This window comes from Vigna unguiculata, chromosome 4, assembly GCF_004118075.2.
Source record: "Vigna unguiculata cultivar IT97K-499-35 chromosome 4, ASM411807v1, whole genome shotgun sequence".
NCBI lineage: Eukaryota > Viridiplantae > Streptophyta > Magnoliopsida > Fabales > Fabaceae > Vigna > Vigna unguiculata.
In genome coordinates this window covers 35,916,427-35,936,558 of record NC_040282.1, presented here as the reverse complement: position 1 = coordinate 35,936,558, position 20,132 = coordinate 35,916,427, and the positions used below count along the sequence as shown (strand labels likewise).

General features: G+C 32.8%; 1 protein-coding gene and 1 long non-coding RNA gene across 2 annotated transcripts; both read right to left on the bottom strand.

Annotated features, from left to right (window-relative positions):
* Positions 1-1,506: 1,506 nt before the first annotated feature.
* Positions 1,507-5,015, bottom strand: LOC114182458. The gene is made up of 4 exons (XR_003604094.1): positions 4,743-5,015; positions 4,521-4,671; positions 4,161-4,239; positions 1,507-1,976 (listed from the first exon to the last, which is right to left on the bottom strand). It is a non-coding gene; the product is annotated as an uncharacterized LOC114182458 (long non-coding RNA).
* Positions 5,016-5,998: 983 nt separating this feature from the next.
* Positions 5,999-8,590, bottom strand: LOC114180842 (receptor-like protein EIX2). The gene is made up of 2 exons (XM_028067134.1): positions 8,579-8,590; positions 5,999-8,533 (listed from the first exon to the last, which is right to left on the bottom strand). Exons 1-2 carry the CDS (start codon positions 8,588-8,590, stop codon positions 5,999-6,001), a joined length of 2,547 nt encoding a protein of 848 aa, XP_027922935.1.
* Between the last annotated feature and the right edge of the window lie 11,542 nt (positions 8,591-20,132).

Here is a 20,132-nt window from a genome sequence, read left to right as displayed (position 1 = left end):
TTCTTGAAAGATCCAAAAATTCAAGTGATGCAAGCTTTCCAATATTTGAAGGGATTTTCCCTATTAAATTGTTTCTTGATAAATTCAATAAAATCAACCCAAATAAATCCTCTATTTCCATCGGAATTTCTTCTGAAAAGTGATTGCTTGAGAGATCAATACCTTTTAAAAGAGACAATTCATCATTCATGAACATTTGTTTTGAACCTTTCCACATCAAATTGTCATTCAACTCATATGATTTTATGCCTCCAGATTCCCCTATTCGGAAACTATAACCGTGATATTCATCTGAAGACATGTTGTCAGCCATTACAACAAAATTTTTTATGCACTTAGGAATTTTCCCGAATAAGTTGTTGATGGAGAGATCCAAGAGTTGAATGTTTTTGAGATAGCAAATTTGCATTGGTAAAGTTCCATAAAAATTATTACTTCCCAAACTTAAAAATTGCAGTTTTTTATAATTACTCCCAATCCAAGCAGGAAAAAGTCCAGATAATTTGTTTTCTGTCATATCTAACATTACTAGCTCTGTGCAACTTCTCAATGACAAAGGAATCTCACTTATTAAGTTGTTGTTTCTCAACAACAATGCTTGAAGATTAAAAAGTGAACCCATTGAAGTAGGAATTTTTCCTGAGAAATTATTGTAACTCAGATCCAAATAAATTAATGACTTGAAATGACTCCAACCACTACAAAAATTTTATATATTAGCTACGAACAATTTCGTAGCTGATCCGTAGCTAATCCGTAGCTAAACCATTTTGCGACAGATTAACTATCAATTTGCTAGGGAATTTTCCGTAGCTAAATACAGGTAGCTAATTAGAGAGGGATAAAATCCGTAGCTAATCTGTAGCTAATTCATAGCTAATCCATCTCTATTCCCTCTCTAATTGAAGTAAAAAAGTTTTACAATTTCTAGCTAATTCGTAGCTAATTCATAGCTAATCCCTCTCTATTCCATCTTTAATTGAAGTGAAAAAGTTTTAAATTTTCTAGCTAATCTGTAGCGAATCTGTCGCAATTTTGTTGTCGCTAATCCGTAGCTAATCTGTCGCAATTTTGTTGTCGCTAATCCGTAGCTAATTTGTCGCAATTTTGTTATCGCTAACCGTAGCTAATCTGTCGCAATTTTGTTATCGCTAATCCGTAGCTAATCTGTCGCAATTTTGTTATCGCTAATCCGTAGCTAATCTGTCGCAATTTTGTTATCGCTAATCCGTAGCTAATCTGTCGCAATTCTGTTATCACTAATATGTAGCTAATCCGTAGCTAATCTGTAACTAATTTGTTGCAATTTGTTTCTCGCTAATCTGTAGCTAATTTGTCGCAATTCTTTTATCACTGATTTTGTTATTCACAAAATATTAGATTTAAAAATATTATTTTGTTAATTGTAATTACTTAATTGTTATTCACTTTCTATTATGAGTCATGTCCATAAACCTATGCCCATAATAAAAAAAGAAGACAGAAAATAAATTATTCACAAAAAAGTGTCTAAATACCTCCAATATTTGCAATACCTATTTAAAAAGGATAGATAATCAATCCTACAATGATCAAAGTATATCCATCCAACAGTACAAAACAACATAAAAGTTTCCACCAATGTATAATAGTTTTAGGACACAAAAGCATTGGAGGGTATCAACAAAAAGTAATGCATCAACACAATTAAAACACAAACAAAGTTTTAGATTCTTTAAGACATGTCTTCATTCTTGTTTCTTCAAAGCAGACAATAATTCTCTCTTAAAAGATAGCATTTGCTCTTGCATCTGTTGTTGCATAGCTGCTTGCATTTCTGCTTGTGCCTTCATTTGTGCTTGCATTAATGCTTGCATATCAGTCTGTGCTTGCAACTGTGTTGAATGAAGCCATCAACGCCATTTCTAAATTCCTCAGTTATACTACCAAATTGATCTTTTCTTCGTAACATCCATCCTTTATCAGGTCTCATTGTCCTTGTAGATAGTTTAAACATTGGTCAACATTTTGAAAAGAATAGATTGACACTAATTGAAGACATAATTAAAATTAAGAACAAAAATTATTTAAAATAAAGTAAATATAAGTAAATATTAATTGAAGATAGATATTATATCTGCCATGTGATTACAGTAGTTACAATATATAAATAAATATAAATATAAATTCAATATATTTAAAAAATCATTTTTTAAAAAATTATTAATATTTTAGTGAAATTTATTGTTTGTTGAGAATTCACTTCTAAACATAGATAATATAAAACATTAAGTTTCAAATTAGATATATTCGGGTTGAAACCTTGCACTTCACTTTTCTTCAATATATTTTATCCTATCTTAAATAAAACATTAAGTTTCACAAAAATTGTACCTTTAATAAACAAAAAAATTAATTAAACTTTTTGATCAATTGTGTTTTTTAGTTGGAGTTCTTTTTTTCTTTTTTATTATTACTTAACATAAAGTCACATCAATATTTATAGAGATTCAAAGTTATGAACTAGGAAAGAAATTACTGACAATGGGTTGAGTTTGTGTCTTCTGTTGTTGCATCTGTTGATATTTTAGAATAGTATGATTATTAAAATTAATATATCTCTCAACTTTAAACCAACAAAATTAATAAAGAAATGCTAAAAAAAGACTCTGGAATGATAAGTACACATTACTACTTCATGAATCAACTTAATTATCTTAAGTTTTTTCAAGGCCCAAACCCACAATTTGTTTTATTTATAGTCCTTAATCTTACACAACATCTAAATTTTTATTTAAATTATGTATTGGAACATACTTTTAGTTATTTTAGTTTATCCATTCTTCTCTCTTGGCTTTTGGGAAGAGGAAAAACAAACTCTACAGAGACAACGGAGGAAAGTTTTTATTATTATTTTTTCTTTTTGTAGTGAATATTTTAACTTCATTATTTGTTTCTTTTAATACGTGCAGCTAATTCATTTGGCTAAGGAAGTGCTATATCTTTCCTTGTGAATCCTAATTTGGGAACATGATTTGTTTTCTTTTAACTAGTTAGATAACTTCATTGAACCTAATGCCTCTTGGGGCTTAATCACTCATAAATTTTTCTTTGTCAATTAGTTAGTTTGTCAACGCTTCGATAACTAGGATTAGGAAGTTTTCATGATCAACTCAATTTCTAATTCTCCTATTATTTATTCTTAATGCTTTTCTAGATTCTTTTTCTATACGATCAACTAAGAATAACTCTAAAAAAACAAATCTCCATTACCAAAAGTAATACTCACTTATATGGATCTAATAGGGAATTTGAAATTCATACATCTTAAATGTTAAGCTTGAGCAATATAATTACGTATGTGTCGCAGACGTAGTCAGAACACACAAAACTAATGCTTAAACTCACAAATGGTCCACCCATTATTGGTAAAATACCAAAACTTGTAAACTGCTAAAAATTTCTTAACATGTGATGTCATCAATTTAGTTAGTTTTACACTACATATAACTACACCTGATACACTAAAAAATTTTACATGATCATTATTGTTTTTGATAAAGAAAAAAAGACTCTGGAATGTGCAGTTATATAGTCCACAAGAAGTGGAATTACTTGTTTTCATGCTCTGACAGAAGGCTATTTAGTGAAGAGGCACCCAACTGCTTCCACAGGAAACCCTTTCCAGTGGTAGGCCCTCATGTCAATTATACAATAAACACTAAAACAACAAACATTTTCCACCAAAAACATACAAATCAAAGGCAAAGATGAGGGAGAAAGACAAAGAAAAAGAACCCACACTTAACCATATCATATATAGACAAGGGAAAGCAAAGAAACATGCAATGTTGAGTACATCATATTTATGAATTAATTGATTAACAGAATTAAGCAATATTAGCTAGTTGAGTAATAGATTCATCATATAGTTAACTGCTTTTGCGTGGCTTGCTATGGAATTTCGTATTATGTATTATGGTTTACATAAGCATATATAGACTTGGATTTTGTTTAACTTATGCAGACTGATAAAGCTTCAATGTTGGATGAGGTGATAGAATATTTGAAGCAGTTGCAAGCATAGGTGCAGATGATGAACAAAATAAGTCAATATCAAAACACTGAAACTACACACCACAATGAAAAAGAAGGAATTGAAAGGGTAACAAAAAGCATACCCCTGAATCCTCTTGCCAGTGACAGAGCACTTGAGTTTGCTAGCCCTCTTCTTGGTGCTCTGATAAACGAGCTTCCCACCTGCATTACATCAACAACACCAAACACATACCCCCTTAGAATTGGATTGAAATTGGAAACAAAAAGGTTTGGATCGGAAGAGGTCTCTCTCGCACAAAAATATGCTTGAGAAATAAAATAATGGTTCTAATCCAGAACAATAATGAGACCAAAACTAACATCTAACCTGAAATCTCAATGAGCAAATTAACCCAGCACTAGAACACGAGAAATTGGTAAAGTGAACAACGAGAAATTCAAAACTCAGAACCCTAAATCACCATTTATTTTGCTAAACTTACCAAAACCTAAGACCAACAACTTCCCGCGTAGAACAGTGTTGATGACGAGCTTCGCAAACGAACAGAACGAACGAACTTCAAAAATTGAAGAATGAAATGAGTTATGGCGCCGCGACCACGAACGTGAATAGAGTGAACGATCCCATGAGCTCTTAAACGAAAATTATTGTCATGAGTGAGTGGAATATTGAAGATTGAAAAGCAAAGAGAAGAGTAAATTACCGATTATAGGAGCAAACAATAGATGCAACTACTCGAACGATGGTGAGAGGAAGAACAACAGCGAACAACAGTGAGACGGAGATGATCGAACGGTGGTAAGAGATAGAACCCACAGTGAACAGTATGAGATGGAGATAAATGAAACAAATTCTACATTTTCTTCAATCAGCGAGGAAATTTCTTCTTAGATTTCCCCATACGAAGGTGATGCTACGAAAAGAAGATGAACAAAGGTTGCAGAAGGAAAGTACTGAAAGCTTTTATGAAAGAGAAAGAGTTTTTATGAAAATACTTTGAAAATTATATTGGATACGGAGGTACCGAAAATAAATTAAACTTTTACTTAAGAGACACAAATAAATTTTAAATTATGTTTTACAATAACGATATTAAAATTAAAAATATAACATAACACTAAATAATCAATAATTTAATATTTTTTAAAAGTATATAATATATTATATTATAATTAAATTATTAATATTTATATTTATCATTTATATTTCAATATATATAATTATATTTAAAAACTGGTAAAAAATACTTTTTTCATGAAAAATAACAAATGATATAGTAAATAACTAATTATAATTAGTTTCTCGATAAGTTATATTTAATTAATTTCTTATAATGTTAATAATATTTTATTAAAGTAATATAATAAATATAAAGTAATTTATATTTATTTTAAACTTTTAATTCTTTTAGTAAAATTGAAATTTGTATATTTAATCTCCTATCTTATTTTATTATATATTTTAATTAATTTATTAATATTTATATTTATAGTTTATATTTCAATATTTACCATTATATTTAAAAAATAATTTTAAAATATTTAAATTAAAAATAATTTTAAAATATCTAAACTAAAAATAATTTCAAAAAATTTAAATTAAAAAATATATATTTATATTAAAATTAAAAATAATCATAGTATATTTTAATTGAGAAGGATTAGCTATAAATATATTTTTTTAGTAAATTTGTAACAATTTTGCTACGAACCAGCTACAATTTAATTCATTCGCTATTTCATCGCAAATTAGCTACATATTAGCTACAAATATATGTTCTAGTAAATTTGTAGTTATTTTGCTACGAAAAAGCTACAAATTATTTCCTTCGCCATTTTCTCGCAAATTAGTGAGAGATTAGTTACAAATATATATTCTGGCTAATCTGTAGCTATTTTGCTACAAACCTGCTACAATTTTATTCTTTCACTTTTTTCTCGCAAATTAGCGAGGAATTAGCTACAAATATTTTCCCTCGCTAATTTCTCTAGCAAAATAGAAATTTTCTTGTAGTGAACAATCTGGAATTTGTCCAGATAATTGATTATTTGATATGTCTAATTGGTATAAAGTCTCAATTGTACCATTCAAACATAAAAACAAAGTAGAATCTGAGAATTCATTTTTAGACAAATCAAGGATTCCAGAATTTCGTAGAAATAGAGGAATAGGACCTTCAAATTGATTTGATCTGAGTGACATCTCATCAATAAGAAACTTCTGTGGAATATTTGGAATTATACCCCGTAATTTGTTGTATGAAATATCTATGGTCATCCCTTCTTGTAGTGATAATTTACCCCAAAACCATTCTGGAACAACATCTGATATTGAAGCATTTGAAATGTCAATAGAATGAAATTTATTTTGTGTCTCGAGCCATTTGGGAAATGTTGGACCTAGCTTGCAAGATCTCAATTCTATAAAGAATAACTGAAAAGGTGGAACCCAATTTTGGGTAAATTCCAAGGCTAATGAGTTGTCAGATAAACATAATTCTTGTAACCTAGACACATTAACAAAATTGTAATCAGTGAGCACACCTTTTAAATAATTTGAATCCATGTAGAGTTTCTCTAATTGGGGTGGAAATTGAATATTCTTAGGAATCTCTCCATTTAGCTTATTTGCATAAAGATATAATCTTTTTAAAGATGTGAATATGGAGAAGTCAGGCAGTGTTCCATTAATTTGATTATTGTTTATATATAATTCTTCTAATGAATATCTAGCACATCCAGACAAATGATGGATTATCCTTGGAAACTCTTCACTGAAGCTATTTTGTGACATATCTAGTGAACGTAAAGCACATGCATTTCCAAATGATTTTGGAATTCCACCTTCAAACTTGTTTAATTGGATAGACAAATACTCCAATGAAGGTGGCAATTTGCTACCTTCATATATCTTTCCACTTAATTGATTTTCAGTAAGATCTAATTTTTTCAGAGCTAAAAATATTGAAAGATCAGGAAATGTACCATTAATCTTATTTCCTTGTAAGCTCAATTCTTGTAATGAGTTTCTTGCACATCCAGATAAGTGATGAATTATCACCGAAAACTCTTCACTCAAACTATTAGAAGACATATCCAATAAACACAAAGCACATGCATTTCCAAATGATTTTGGGATTCGACCTTCAATAGAGTTCCATTGAATTGAGAGAGACTCCAAATTTGGCGGTAATATGATGTCTTGAGGTATCTCTCCACTTAAATGATTTTGATCGAGGAACAATGCTTTTAGAGATGAAAATACTGAAAGCTCGGGCAAATTTCCCGTGATGTGATTATTTGACAAATCCAATTCTCGCAATGAGTGTCTAACACAACCACTAGACAAATGATCAAGAATGAATGGGAGGTCTTCTGTCAAATTGTTCTTATACAAGTTTAAAGAATACAAGGTGCATATATTCGTGAAAGATTTCAAATCTCTGCCCTTTAATGTATTAGAGCGGAGGTCAAGATACCTAAGCGAATTCATGGCCATACCAAAATGACCTGATGTGGAACCCTCCTGGAGGCTAGAAATAAGGTGAAGCTCAACAAGACTGGAAGTGGTATTTGAGATCCACTCAAATATCATCGGTGACGTGAAGGTGTTGAATGAAAGATCAAGCACCGAGAGGGAAGTAGAAGAGTTGAACTTAAAAGGCCTAGATGACAAAATGAAATAATCGGAAAGGCTACAATCAATTAAACCGAGTTCTCTTAGTTTAGGTAGCTTTCCAATCACATGCGGCCAAGTATGAGAACGATTAAGATTTGATACTGAATCCAAGTAAAGATGGGTTAGAGATATGAGATTTGAGAGCCACTGACCTCCATCATCAAGTTTTAGAGCATGACACCCTATAATATACAGCTCCTGCAAATGTGAGAGATTTCCAAGCTGAGATGGTACATTCCCTTCAAAAGAACTGTCTCCAAGAGAAAGCACCTGCAACTGGAAGAGATTACCAAGTTGAGATGGCACATTTCCTTCAAAAGGATTGTCTCCAAGATAGAGCTCCTGCAACTGGGAGAGATTTCCAAGCTGACGAGGGATAGAACCCTCCAGAGAATTCCCAGCTAGATTTAAGTATTTCAAATGAGAAAGAGAGCCAAACTGACTTGGAATTTTTCCGCTAAAACGACAAGAAAAGAGATCAAGGTATTTCAAGTTTTTGAAGGAACCAATAAACTCTGGGATGTGACTGTCTTTAAAGGAATTATAACTGAGGTTTAAATACTGTAATTGTCGCAACTCCATCAACGACTTGTGAATCTCTCCACTTAGATAGTGAAGGCCGACAAACTCTCCATGAAGGTCGAGACTCAGAATATGAGCGGTGAGGTTACTGCAACGAATCCCCTTCCATTGGCAGCAGTGAGGAGTAGTCCACGATGAGAGCATGCCGTAGTCATCCACAATGGCAGCCTTGAATTGGAGCAGTGCTTCCCTCTCCTTTGGAAGACATCTCACTTGCTCTTCACCATGAACAACCTGCAACATCAGACACAGCATAAACATCATGAATCTGAAACGAACCGGATTCCTCATTGACGTTGTTGTGGGTCTTATCATCACACAGAAAAAGTGATGGATAGAATGCAGGGAGTATTAAAGCTAGATCGGTGTTGGTGAATTAAGCAATCACCATAACCACATATATACGCATTCAATGCATCCACTGTTCATCGATGACCAGTGTTTATATATTTAATATTTTACGCTTTTCAAATCGTATAATGTTTTTTGTAAATATTCATACAAATTGGAAATGAAAGTGAGATGTTTAAAATATATTTAATATTTATTTATCTAATATTAGCACAGATAATGGTTTTGGCAGAGGGGTGTACGAAACCCTAATCTTCTGATCTCTCCCATGGCAGCAACTCGAAGATGGTGTGCAGAGGGGCTCTGTGAGAAGAGAGAAAAGTGCACAAGGAAGAAACAGAAAAAACAGGTATGAAGAATCATGAACTGAACTTGATTAATTTGTGTTCTGTTTTGAAACCAAAACTCTCTGCTACGGGAGATCACAAACCTATCTTAAATAGGTTCTGTGATGGCTTTACAAAGGTAACCCTAAGCGGTTACAAAACTAACAAACCCTAACCACCTACAAAGCTAACATCCCCCCTCAAGCTGGACTGTGGATGTTCAGCAGGCCAAGCTTGGAGGTGATAGTGCGAAACTGACGACGATGGAGGATCTTGGTGAAGCCATCAGCAAGCTGTTCTTCAGAGCTGATAGGAAGAAGATGGAAGAGATTGGATTGCACCTTCTCACGAACAACGTGACAATCGATATCGAGATGCTTAGTGCGTTCATGGAAGCTTTGGTTGTGGGCGATGTGGCGTGCAGATTTATTATCACAGTACATAACAGCAGTTTGCGTGGGTTTAATTTGGAGATCACGCAGGAGGTAGCTAAGCCACTGAACCTCACACGTTGTAGTAGCAAGGGCTCGATACTCTGCCTCAGTAGAAGACCTAGAAACAGTTCCTTGTTTCTTGGATTTCCAGGAAACAAGAGAGGAACCTAGGAAGATGCAGAATCCAGTGGTGGATTTTCTAGTGTCCGGACAAGTACCCCAGTCAGAATCGCTGAAGGCTTTCAGTTGGATCTGATTGTCAGCAGGGAAGAACAGTCCTTGTGAGGGGTTGGCTTTTATGTATCGGAGAATATGTTGAGCAGCAGCATAATGCTTGATAGTGGGTGCCTGCATAAATTGGCTAAGTAAGTGTATAGAAAAACAAAGATCTGGTCTAGTGTTAGTGAGGTAGAGAATCTTCCCAATAAGCTGTCTATAGACAGTAGGATCTGGTAGAGTTTCAGCAGCATCATATAGATCTTTGTTGTCTTTAAGGTAAGGTGTTGAGCAAGGCTTGCAGCCAATCATGCCAGTTTGGCTTAGTATATCCAAGGCATACTTGCGTTGGCATATGTGGATGCCTTTTTTGGACCTAGCCACTTCAAAACCAAGAAAGTATTTGAGATTTCCTAGATCTTTGATCTTGAAAGCACTGTTTAAGAGAGCTTTGACATCCTCGATATCCTTTAGGGAATTTCCTGTTAAAATAACATCATCTACATACACTAGGAGGGCCAAAAAACAGCCAGAATTATTTCTAATAAAGAGAGAGTGGTCAGATTGAGATTGAACAAAACCAATAGAGATTAAAAAGGAAGAAAGTTTGTCAAACCACTGCCTACTGGCCTGTTTGAGGCCATAAAGGGATTTCCGCAGCTTGCACACTTGTCCTTGAGTGTCAAGGCCTGGTGGAGGGGTCATGTACACTTCTTCCTTTAAGTCCCCATGAAGAAAAGCATTGTCTACATCCAGTTGATGTAGATGCCAGTTTTTGGTGGCAGCAATAGCAAGGAGGAGTCTAACTGTGGTCAGCTTTGCAACAGGGGAAAAAGTGTCTAAGAAATCTATCCCCTCGAGTTGAGTGTACCCTTTTGCCACAAGTCGAGCCTTGTGTCTTTCAATGGTGCCATCTGCCTTATGCTTAACCTTGTATACCCATCTGCAACCTATAGCAGTTTTCCCTTTGGGCAATGGGGCTAAATCCCAAGTTTTATTGAGCTGTAGGGCCTGAATTTCCTTTTCCATAGCCTTGATCCATTCTGGTTGAGTGCAAGCTTCATTATAGGACTTTGGTTCATTAGTAGAAGAAATAGCAAGAGTAAAATTTAACTGTTTTTCAGATAAAGAGTGATATGAGAGAACAGTAGAGATGGGATAAGGAGTTTTAAGAGTATTTTTGAAGTCTACATTATTGTGAGCAGAATTAGAAAAATTGACCTGATGGTGATAATCCTTAAGATAGTCTGGAATGCGCCTAACTCTGTCAGATCTTCTAACATGAGGAGAATCAGGTTCTGTCCCTGCTGCAGAATCTACAAGGTTTTCTTGCTCAGAATTATGAATAGGAGTGTCTGGAAATCTTAGATCAGAAACAGTTTGAGTAATAGAGGTACTGTAATCATTATGAACATAATCACAGAAAATATCATCAAAATTTCTTTCACCTTCTTTAATAGAATTTTCTGTTTTATTTTCACTGTTAACATAAGGAAAGACATGTTCATAAAAAATAACATTCCTACTTATGAAAATTTCTCTGGTCTGGATATCTAAAACTATGTATCCCTTTACACCTGTTTTATATCCAATAAAAACACCTTTTCTGGCTCTAGGGTCGAATTTAGTTCTATTGTTTTCTAAAGTGGAGGCATAGCAAAGACAACCAAAAACCTTTAAATGAAGGAGAGTAGGGGGGTCACCATGAAAAATAGCATAAGGACTCTTATTTTTGAGAGTAGGAGTAGGCAACCTATTTATTAAATGGATAGCATGAGAAACAGCATATGTCCAATAGGCTTTAGGTAGGTTAGATTGAAACATTAGGCTACGAGCAACATTCAAAACATGTTGATGTTTTCTTTCAACAATGGCATTTTGTTGAGGGGTTTCAACACAACTACATTGATGATCAATACCATATTGGTTATATAGATCTGTGTAACAAAACTCAGGGCCATTATCAGATCTGATGATTTTAACATTCTTACCATACTGATTTTTAGCAAAAATGATGAAATTTCTTAACAGGGACCTAGTTTCACCTTTGGAATGCATCATAAAAGCCCACATGTGTTTACTGAAATCATCAACAATGCTTAAGAAATATTTATGACCATGAACAGACATAATAGACATAGGACCCCATATATCCACATGTATAAGATCAAAAATAGCAGCAGAAGTAGTAGTGCTTTTGGGAAAGGGAAGCTTGTGAAGTTTGGCAAAATGACATATATCACAGATGGAATTATTCACTGATTGCACATAAGGAAAATCAGTACAGATTTGTTTAATAACCTTGTTTCCAGGATGTCCTAGTCTAAAATGCCACAAATCAGCATTATTGTTGTTACAATTCAAAGTTATGCTAGAACAAACAGAGTTTTTATTTGATACAGAAAAAGAGTGTAAGTAATATAGGCCATTGATGAATTCAGCATGTCCAATCGTCTTCAATGTAGGGCTGCTTTGAATCTGGCACATCTTAGAAGAGAAAGTTAGTACACAATTTAAATCTTTGATCAAGGTTTGGACAGATATTAGATTGAAAGTAAATTCTGGTATGTAGAGGACATTAAAAATGATAAAATTTTCTGAAAACTGTACTGTTCCAGCAAAATGTGCAGTAACAGTGGAAGAATTAGGCAATTTTATGCATATAGGTTTAATTTTGTGAAAGGCAACAAAGTGTTCTTTAGTGTATGTGACATGGTCAGTGGCACCAGTGTCTAAAATCCAGGAAATACTACCTTGTTGAGTGTTATAATTGGATGTGTTTGAATCTTTTCTTTGAACCTGGTTCACACTATGCCCTGGTTTCTCTGCATGTTCAATAAACTGCAGAAGTTTCTGTATCTGTTCAGGAGTAAATCCAGTAGAAACCTGCTTGTCAGTTTTAGTGTTATTCCCTGCCAACTCCTCTTTGACATTCAGATTGCATGTGGCCTGACTATTGTTATCTTTGTCTTGATTACCAAAATCCTGTCTTTGCTTGAACCAAGGTGGATACCCGTGCTTAGAATAGCACTCATCAATGGTATGGTTCATCTTATGACAATAGGAACACTGTTTTCCCGCATTGGGGTTTCTTCCTCTTCCCCTTCCTTGTCCTCGCCAACCACTACCACGTCCTTGAGGCTTCCAAGTACCTTGATCAACATTTCTGGAGCCACTTTGCTTTTCAGCAGCATTCACAACTGCTGTACTCTCACTGTTGTGTCCAAGATTGCCATTATTTTGTCTTTCTTGCTGAATTATGAGGGAAAAAGCACGATTGATGCTAGGGAGAGGGTCCATCAGCAGAATTTGAGTGCGAACATTGTTATAGGTATCATTTAATCCCTTTAGGAAGCAAATGACATACTCAATCTCTCTGTATTTTACAGAATTTCTGGATAGATCACAGCTGCACTGAACATCACAGATACAATGTGGTATGGGTCTTAAAGACTCCAATTCTTCCCAAAGAATCTTTAAATCTGTGAAAAATTGGGATATGTTTCTATCACCTTGGCGAATGGAATGGATTTCTTGAAGTAGGTCTGAAATCTTGAAATAATCTCCCTTGGAAAATCTCTCTTTTAGTTCTTCCCAAAGATCTCTAGCATTCTCCACATAGACAACACTTTCTGCTATTTGAGTGGACAAGGTTTTTGTAATCCAAGATAGAACCATCATGTTTGATCTTTCCCATGCGTCATACAGGGGATCATCCCTTTTTGGTGCTTTGATACTGCCATCTATGAATTTAATCTTGTTTTTGGAAACAAGACCACGTTTCAGATTTCTGCTCCAGGAGGCATAATTGGTCTCATTGAGACTTTGGCTGACAAGAACAAGGCCAGGATTCTCTCCTGGGTGAAGGTAATAAGGACTGCAGGGATTGAGGATCTGATCTGCTATTGTTTTCTGTGCAGATTCTTCCTTTTTGTTGTTGTCTTGCATTTTGCAAGATTCCTTGCAAGAATGTACCAAGAATTGAGAAAGAAATGGGAGGAAGCAGCGGAAGCAGGCAGGTTACGAACCTGCTCTGATGCCATAATGGTTTTGGCAGAGGGGTGTACGAAACCCTAATCTTCTGATCTCTCCCATGGCAGCAACTCGAAGATGGTGTGCAGAGGGGCTCTGTGAGAAGAGAGAAAAGTGCACAAGGAAGAAACAGAAAAAACAGGTATGAAGAATCATGAACTGAACTTGATTAATTTGTGTTCTGTTTTGAAACCAAAACTCTCTGCTACGGGAGATCACAAACCTATCTTAAATAGGTTCTGTGATGGCTTTACAAAGGTAACCCTAAGCGGTTACAAAACTAACAAACCCTAACCACCTACAAAGCTAACAACAGAGGCACGTATTTGTATTATATTAAAAAAATATGTAACTAAAAAACATTATAATAATTATAAAAAAGAAAAATGAATTATTACACTACAATAATCCTTGAAATGACTTGTCAGAAGATACCATCAACAGAAAAATCAAACACTAAAAATAATACTTAAAATGACTTGTCAGAAGATACCGTCAAAAAAAATAATAATCAAACACTACAATAATTCTTCAAATGACTTGTCAGAACGTACCGTAAAAAAGAAACAGAATTTTATTATTTAATAGTATTTTTATAATTTATATAATAAATTTTAGGCTGATAAAAGATGAGATAAATTTATAATATATAAATAGATATAATATTATTTTATAAATGAATTTGTTAAATTTGAATTAAATTTAAAATTTATTTTTTAATATAGTATCAAATATATTAATAGAATTTATCACAACAAAATTGATTAAGTTTATTGTTTCACCAACTCTCATAATATTATCAGACTAGCGATTAATTATACGTGGAAAATATTATGAAGTGCAATTGTCCCTTGTATCACATTCCACAAAACAAACAGAAAAAAAAGACTTAAATCGTGTATAATGGGATGGTCCCTTATACCACATTTTCCAAACAAAACAAAAAATTCGTCACATTACAGTAAATACAACCACATATTGAGCACATTTCATGTTCAATCCATCTCAACTCAATTTACTTGGTATGCGTATTTTATTTTAATTTTACTTTTTACATTTTATTATTTTTTATTATAACAATATTTGTATAAAAAATTAATTATATTCATATATTTTAAGTATAATTACTGATTTAGTCCCCTAATTTTTTGATTTGGTTCAATTTGATCATCTTATTATTGGTTTGTTTAATTTAGTCCCCCAATTTAAAAAATGTTCAATTTCGTCATCTTTCGTTAAGTTGGAGTTAACATCGTGTCCGTATAGGACACATGTCAAGTTTTGAAAAAAAAATTTATTTTTTATTTTTTTAATTTTTTAATTTTTATTCTAAAAATTTATAAACTACCACGTGTCAGGTTACCGTGCCATGTGGTAGTTTACCATCTTGACACGTAGCAGTGGTAATAGTTGTTTTCAATTTACTTTCCTATTTAAATCTTAGTTCAATCCAGTACTCTTATTTTGTAAAATAATCCAATTTTATCTTCTCCAATTTGAGATCAAATTATTAAATAAGCTTAATTACAGTATATATATACATATATAATGTTACAATAATTTTTTTTTAATATATACATCAAATCACTCTATTTAAATACACAAATTATTTTATTTTTTACATTATTACCTTTTTAATTTTTTACACTTGTAAAAAATAAAATAATTTGAGTATTTAGGTGTAGTGATTTGATGTATAAATTCAAAAAAATTATTTTAACATGTATATACAAGTTATAATTAAGCTTATTTACTAATTTGGTATCAATTTGAAAAAGACAAAATTGGATGGTTTTAAACAAATATGGTACTAAATTGAACCAAAAATTTAAAAAGAGAACTAAATTGAAAAAAACACATGTCATGATGATAAATTGCCACGTGGCATGACGATAACCTGACATGTGTCAGTTTATAAATTTTTTAAAAAAAATAAAAAATTTCACAGTTTGACACGTGTCATGTATGGACACGGTGTTAACTCCAATTTAACGAAAAAAACCAAATTAAAACCTTTTAAATAATTGGAGAATTAAATTGAACCAACCAATACTAAAAGGACCAAATTGAACCAAACAAAAAAATTAGAACTAATTACTAATTATATCTATATTTTACTATCCTAAAATAATTTGAACACATTAACTCAACATTTCGCGTGTTTCCGATAGTTTTAAAAGATAATGGATAAGGCTACCGTATTTAGCACCCTTAAAGATGTCTAAAATATTAATAAATTTAAATAACTAAACTATTACAATATAAAAGCAATATAAGAAAATAGGGCTCATTAAAGAAATGTATAAAAATCGATACTATTTTAAACTAGAAGAGGTTTATTATAATTATAAATATTTAATTGGAAATAATAATAATACTTATTTTATTTTATAATTGTTAAAAGTATTAACCATTTAATCACTAACTTGTTGTCATGTGTTGGTTACTCTAATTGTTGCAACCTTCAAATAAATTCATTCCCAACATTCATGCAACACCATTTGGACGGATCATATATACATCTATATATAAATCTGAAAATGTATATACCGAATCATATGATCTACTCATAAACACAATATTTATTGCTTGGGAATTTAATTATGAGTCTAAGTCTCATACTGAGTAAAACTGAGAAAGTGAGCACTATATAAGAATGAAGACTGATAAACTTATTGTTTTAAGGTTTTGGATTAAGAGTCATGTCAATCCCTTATGTGTGGATTGTCCTCATGTCTCATTGATGTTGTATCTTCCCGGTAATCTCTTCTCTCAAAAGACCCAACAGTGGTATCAGGGGCAAAGGTTCGTGTGGTGACCAACTCAGACAAGTCCTTGTATTGAAAGTCTTCCTGACAATGTGAGTCAGTTAAGTGTGTCTCGTTAAGATGAAAGGCTACTCGTGGCTTAAAAAAAATACTTTCGCTCGAGGGAGAAGTACCAATGTGAAGGGACTCACATTTGAAGGGAAGATTGTTAAGAATTCAAGTGTGAGTCTAAGTCTCACGTTGAGTAAAGATGAGAAAGTTGAGCACCATATAAGGATGAAGACCCCATAAACTCATTGTTTTAAGGTTTTGGATTAAGAGTGATGTTAATCCCTTATATGTGAGTTAAGCTCATATTTCATTGGAGTTATATCCCTTGATGATCCTCTCTCGAAAGACCCAACATAACATAATCCACTTAGACATGGTCAAAATATAAAAATGTTGTATTCGGATATTTGTTAATAATCCACGTCCAAATTTTGATTTTTTGTTAGGATAAATATTTTCTGAACAACAAGTTTAGAATTTTAAACTATGATATTATTTATTTAAGTCCAAATATTTTATGTGATTTTTTTAATGTAATGTTTGAAAAAAAAAATGTTACAAACAACATAAAAATTATAATAAAAGTGAATTACACGACCCAATTAAAAAACGGAAATCTAATATAAATTTTTTTCAATATTGTTTGAGTTTCAATTTCATATAATCTTTATTATGTTTATACTATTTTATGTGAAGATTATTTTATTTAGACAGTATCAATGTAAGTTGATAATAAAAACAAGAAAACTCCGAGAATTACTTTATTAATAAAGAAATAAAATAAATATAAGGAAACACATACACAACACACTTATGCCTTTTAACCCCGATTACACCCACACTTTCGAAAGCTCTTATTACAAAAGTATAAGAAATAAGAAGAGTCAAATATAAGTTTCAGGTGTCTTTGACTCAACACAAGGAACATCATGTACTTAGAACCCATTATATAGTCACTAACACTCACTCCCTTGGTTGTCTTAGGCGATGTGGAACTTTTCAAGACATGTTATTTTCATCAGCCCAACATTCTCCACCCTGATTAAAATAAACACATCTTCATTGTCTATACCAGCAATCATACTCCACTATAAGGGGTATCACTTGGAATCAAGTCGTCCCGAGAATTTCCACTTGGAATCAAACTATCCCAAGAATTTCACTAAGAATCAAACCATCCCAAGAATTTCCACTTGAAATCAAACCATCACAAGAATTTTCACTTGGAATCAAACCATTCTAAGAATTTTCACTTGGAATCAAACCATCCCAAGATTTCCAATTGGAATCAAACCATCCCAAGAATTTCCACTCCGAATAGTCATCCCAAGAATTTCCATGCACCTTGCATCAATGCTAACTCATGCTCGTGTATAATCACCACACATCTTGCATAAATGTTAGTCAATCCTCGCACATAAACATCATACACCCTTTTTCGGAACCATGTCGCAACCCACGACGTAAAACCACACAACATTTCGAAAAACCACAAATCGAACATCTGCATTTCGGAGCCACCGTGTCGTTTGACTCCCTCATCGGAGATGCAACACCTACCAGCGTATCACCTCCATTGACTCTTGTTGAAGCATATATGTAAACCGTAAAACACTTCCTGCACGCACATGTCACAAACTGTGACTCACACAAATCAGATCTCCATCGTGCATCACTCACCAAGCCATGCGAGCACCAACTGTGATGTCCTCCACAAATCCAGGAGCATCTCGCCACACATGAACTCCACTGCAGATCCAACATGACTTACCGTCCTTGCACCACCACGAACCCAGTTGTAGATTCACCACGTCAACACAACACTAAAAATGATCCTTCCATCAAATTTCGCATTGCAACTTCAACAACCAAGGATGATTCTCCAACAACAAGGAATTAATCTTTTCTTATGTGAAAGATCATACTACACTGCAACCACATAGCATACTAAGAAAAAAATCCTACCGAACCATAGCTCTTAATACAACTGTTGGAAAAAACCCCCGAGAAAAACTTTATTAATAGAGAAATAAAATAGACACAAGGAAACACATAGACAATACACCCATGCCCTTTTGCCCCGAGTACACCCACACTCTCCAAAGCAATAATTTAACTCAAACCTCACAACGATCTTATTACAAGAGTATAAGAAAAAAGAAGAGTCAAATATAAGGTTGAAGTGTCTTTAACTTGGGACAAGGAACATCATGGACTTATAGCCCATTATATAGTCACTAACACTCACTTCCTTGGTTGTTTTAATCGATATGAGACTTTTCAAGACATGTTATTTTCATAAAAAAAAAATTAGAAAAGACTTAGCAATCCCATTCCTCACATGGAAATTTTTGTGAAGTGCATTGGCCTCTTACGAGACATTCCATGAAAGAAACAAAAACACTTGGGAATTGTATGGTGGAATAATCCCTTATACCAATTTTTCCGAACAAAACAAAAAGACATTCAAAATTTTGTCATCTCATTAACGAAATAGAACCACGTATACGATACATTTCACATTCAACCTCAAAAGTATATAGATTTTTGCGTCAATTTTGGCTTAATGTTTTTTTTTTTTAAAAAAAATCCGCAATAATTAATCAATAGTATTGAATTTGTGTCGCATTTGTTAGACATGTTAATTTATTAATATTAGTTTTTAGAAACTGACTTTAACTATTATTGGTTAGCTGATGCCAATTTATTACTAAGTTTAAAATTAAATTTCTAACTGAAGGACTTTAAAGTTGACTTGACGGACTTTAATTCATTTTTATTTTTAAATTTATTGGTATGCGTATTTTATTTTAATTTTACTTTTTACGTTTTCATTATTTTTTTATTATTATAATATTAGTATAAAAAATAATTATATTCATTATATTTTACTATCATAAAAATAACGTGAACACATTAACACAACAATATATGTATTTCCGATAGTTTTAAAAGAGAATGGATAAGGTCACATATAACATCTCAATTTTAGCAGCTTAAAGATAATAAAATAGGATATTTTACCTTAGTGTTCAAAACAAATAAATAAATATATAAAGTATATTAATATAGTCTTACAAATTATCGAACTATATAAATATATCAATTATACATACCAAACATTTCTAATTCTAATACAAGCTAACAACTTACAACAACTTCCCATTGAGACCTCCTTCTGACCTAAAAGATGGCTCCTCAACCTCTAAAGGTGCCTCTGAAACTGCAACCACCACTGCTCCCACCGAATAGGTGATCATCGCAAAAGAAAAACATACAACACAAGACAGAAACACAGAAGAAGGGTAAGCTAATGACTTTTAAAGAATTTTCTTAAACCATATAATATTGATATATCTAACAACTACAGACAAACAGATATTCACACACACACACACACACACACATATATATATATATATATATATATATATATATATTTATAAACTACGACTCAACTAATCCAGATACATGCATTGAGGTCGGATCTATTCAGTTCTGCACTTGTAGCGACATCTCATGCTCTGCAAAGCGATGAATTAAGAGTGAAAACTCTACCACATACAAGGTAAGTCTGTTAACACCTATGGTCAAGGAAAAACCCCTAGGCTAGTACCTTCTGCTCCTCTCACCACATACCACATTCCTCTCTACT